This window comes from Elephantulus edwardii, unplaced genomic scaffold, assembly GCF_000299155.1.
Source record: "Elephantulus edwardii isolate Elephantulus edwardi_28Jun2011 unplaced genomic scaffold, EleEdw1.0 scaffold00328, whole genome shotgun sequence".
NCBI classification, from domain to species: Eukaryota; Metazoa; Chordata; class Mammalia; order Macroscelidea; family Macroscelididae; genus Elephantulus; species Elephantulus edwardii.
Genome location: NW_006400078.1, coordinates 2,230,877 through 2,234,561, shown reverse-complemented (window position 1 = coordinate 2,234,561; position 3,685 = coordinate 2,230,877). Strand labels below are relative to the sequence as shown.

At 45.8% G+C, this 3,685-nt stretch overlaps 1 protein-coding gene across 1 annotated transcript in view; it reads right to left on the bottom strand.

Moving 5' to 3' along the window:
* Positions 1-2,885, bottom strand: part of PLA2G16 (phospholipase A2, group XVI) — a 27,552-nt gene extending 24,667 nt beyond the window's left edge. Inside the window, 1 exon segment of the mRNA XM_006903623.1 lies at positions 2,594-2,885. Coding sequence (XP_006903685.1) covers positions 2,594-2,885 — 292 coding nt within the window.
* Positions 2,886-3,685: the final 800 nt, after the last annotated feature.

Genomic DNA, 3,685 nt, shown 5'->3' with positions numbered 1-3,685 from the left:
AATGAATGAATGGAAACCCAAAATCTCTGTAAATGTTTATGAAAATTAATAAAATATAATTATAGAAAAAAAATTTAAAATACAAATAAATGAAGAAGACACCTAACTACAGTGAGACCAGTTTGGCCCAAAGCAGTGACAAAAGATAAAGAACTGTGCTTAATGAGAAAGACATGGTGGGTGTGGCTTAACAAATAGTAGGGGTGGAACCCAAAATAAAGGTATGTGTGTGAACTGAATTCATGCCCTTCTTTACTGGCGGATGTGGTCCTGTATGAAAATAGTGTTTTTCTTGTGTTAAGTTGATGAGACCACAACAGAGTAAGGTGGACTTTAAATCTAATTACATCTGAGTTATAAAAAGACCAGAACAGGCACAGAGTCACACACGGGAGAGTCAGACACCACGTGAGGACCGTGAACAAGCCGAGGAACACCAAAGAACCTAGGAATGCCCGGCACTGGCAGCAACGGCAGGAGTCTGATCTCAACTGTGATGAAAGAAATTCCTGTCCTTTAAAGCCACCACTTGTGGCATTTACGTTACAGCAGGGCTAACAAAGGCAAGTGGGAAATGCGGAGCCACGGGTGATGATGAAGGAAATGCCGTGGTGAGAACTGCTCTCACAGAAGTTTGGCTGGAAAAGGCTGTGCAGTCAAGAGAGGTGTGTGTGTTATTGACAGGAGACATTACTCACGTTTATATACTAATGGGAATGACCCAGCCAAGGAGATGATGGGCTAGAAAGGAGGAGTATTTCAGGGACAAATGCTTCCAACAGTGAAAGGAGCCATTCCAAGGACTGCAAGAAAGAACCAGTGTTTTCTACAAAGCTAGAAGTTTTTTGTGGTGGGGTTGTTTTATTTGTTTCGTTGGAGAGGGCGTTTTTTGCATTTTAGCTACAAAAAGGGCATATTCTGTGGCTGTAAACGTTGGTTAACTAGGGGTGGAAGGAATGAAATCATCTCTGGTTACTTCTGATTTCTCTATAACATACTCTGTGGGGTTAAGAGGAAAAGATGGGCAAAAAATATGTTTAAGACGTTGCCGCAAATGACGGTAAAAAAAAAATTAGTTTCTAAACTTGGTCGTCAATTAAAAGTGTGTGGCAACGTCCATAATTTTTGACTCATGTACTTATAACTTGTTAGTCAAATTTGTGTCTTCTAGGTTGCAACACCCCCATGATACATCTTCAAGGATATGAACATGTACGGCCAAGCACAATCAATAAGAGTGCATCTAAATTCCAAAATCAATCTCCATAATAGTCTATGTGTTTCCTACTGCCAAAGGGGCCCTTTAGAGTAGTGAGAGAAGATCTTCACCCTGAAACCCACAGCGTCCCTTTTCAGCAGGAAGTAGCTAAGAGAATACGCCATCCCCTTTTCCTTATGACTCAGGGTGAAGTCTCTCTCAGGGAGGAGTGATAGGGAATGGCAAAGGACACACTGACAAAGAAGATTAATCAGAACTGACTTTAACAAGCACTGTGGCAATTGGACAATTAAAACAGACATTCGGATGGAGGGGAAGAAGAAAAAACTGGGGAGGAGGGTAGAGAGAATGGTGCAGCAATGAAGGAGTGAAAGCCCAGAATCCCTGTAAATGTTCATTGAAACTAATAAAATTTAATAATAATAAAAATAAATAAATAAAATCAGGACATGGACAAAAAAAAAGAATGTCTACAAGTGTTCTACGAACAGTAGTCCCCAAACTGGAAACAATCCAACGTCCACCAGCAGGAGAACAGATGACAAATTGTGACATGTGTGCCTACATGGAAAAGACCACAGCGAAAAAGAGACACGAGATGCAAAGATGAGACCAAAGACGAGACCCGTAGTGGTAACAAGCCTGGTGCAGAGTGAAAGGAGCAGACACACCGAAGGGCAGACCGCATGCCCTCTTCCATGAAGACTCCAGCAGGCAAAACTGATCCGCAGTGCTGAAGGCGGAGCAGGGGTTCCTCTGGGGAGGGAGCTGCTGTGGAAGAGGCAGGCATGGGGAGCTTACAGGATCCTGTATATTGTTGTGTTTAACCATCAAGGGGAAGTAGCCATTTTTTAGAAATGTATTGACCACATACTTATTCTGCTTTTGCACTTTGCAACATTTATGTATTTATGTTATCCCTTAATTTTAAGGAGCAATTTTTAAAAGTCAAAAGTCCCAGTATGTTTAGCCTTAACTGACAAGCATAGTTGAAGGGTAGAAATTGCATTCATAATGAAGTCTGTCTGCCCAACACCTGTGCCCTTCCAGGGGGTTTACACCTGAGAGGTGAACCTGGTCTTTTTGTTTGTTTGGTTTTGATTTTTTAGGTGAACCTGTTTCATACAAAGACGTGTAAAGCACAGAAAGGGAGCTGCCCTAATAGACACTCACGTAGCACCGCTACAGAACCCCTGTGGTTACCAGGGGCAAAGCTGGAGAACCACTCACTACCCCACCACAAACAGAGCAGGCATCCTGCAATACTCAAGACACCAGGCATCCACTAGGGAGCAGAGTCAGGGTCACCTGCTCCCCACAGCACCCCCACTTCCCTCTCCTCCCAGCCCTAGGTCCCAGCACAGCAGCCCTTACTTGGTGGGGCCAGGTGGACCACATATCCATCGCCAACGTAGATGGCCCAGTGTCTGTAGAGAGGGCGGAATATCTCAATCAGGTCTCCAGGATTGGGTTCTGGCTACAAGACAAGAGCAGACTTGTTAGAGGAGGCAGGAGCCTTCAGAAGCAGGGGCTGCCCTCCAATAGGAAGGCCCAGCTCAGCCACCACAGCTGGCTGTCTGCTCACTAGCTGTGGACATTCCCGCTGCACGCCAGCCCCTTGCCGTTCCCTCTCCATTAGCCTGGGCTCCGGATCTACAAGCACCATGGCCTTCCCATCTGTCACTGCAAACGGTACAAAGCAAGCCAAGAGACTCCTTTCTAGGCGGCAGTCTCTTCTTGTTAGCATTTCTGAAACTATTCCTAATGCCTCTTAATCTGAGGTGAGCTCAATGAATCTGTTGTTGTCGTTGTTGTTGATTGCCGTCGAGTCAAGAACGACTCATAGCGACCCTGTGAACAGAAGGCCTGAAGCCTTTCTATAACTATCGTCATTTATCAAAGTTCATAGTTTCCAGAGGCATGTTGTTTAGGAAGCAGACACCACACCTAGTAGAGGGCATTACAATGAACCCACTTCATGGATGAGGATCAAGGCTCAGATGGGAAAGGTGCTTGTGCAGGACACAGCTGGGATTCAGTGCGAGGCTAACTGACCTCAGGCCAGCTCATACCCACCACCCTGAGCTGTGGGCAAACCTCACTGATTATCTCACTAGTTGCCAATCTGGAGTCCATGCCAGGGACTAAGGAGTCAGAAGGGCATCCAGTAGACGCTCTACAAACTGGCCCAGGGCCTGACTGAAAACTGGTCCTTGTCTCGGGGAGTAATGCCCTCCTGGCTGCTCTGACTGCTGAGAACGGGGTGCGGGTGGTTATGTAAGGGGGGGTGAAAACAAACCCATGAGTGAGAGTGTGTGTAAGAGTGACTGACAGCTCAGGGGGACTTAGAAGCAGGGTCGAAGGGCAGTTCCCCTGTATTTCACAGAGACATTAACTCCGCACACAAGCACCACAGGCAGGAAGAACACTTGTCACAGGAGCTTACAGACAAGCCACATTCTCTTC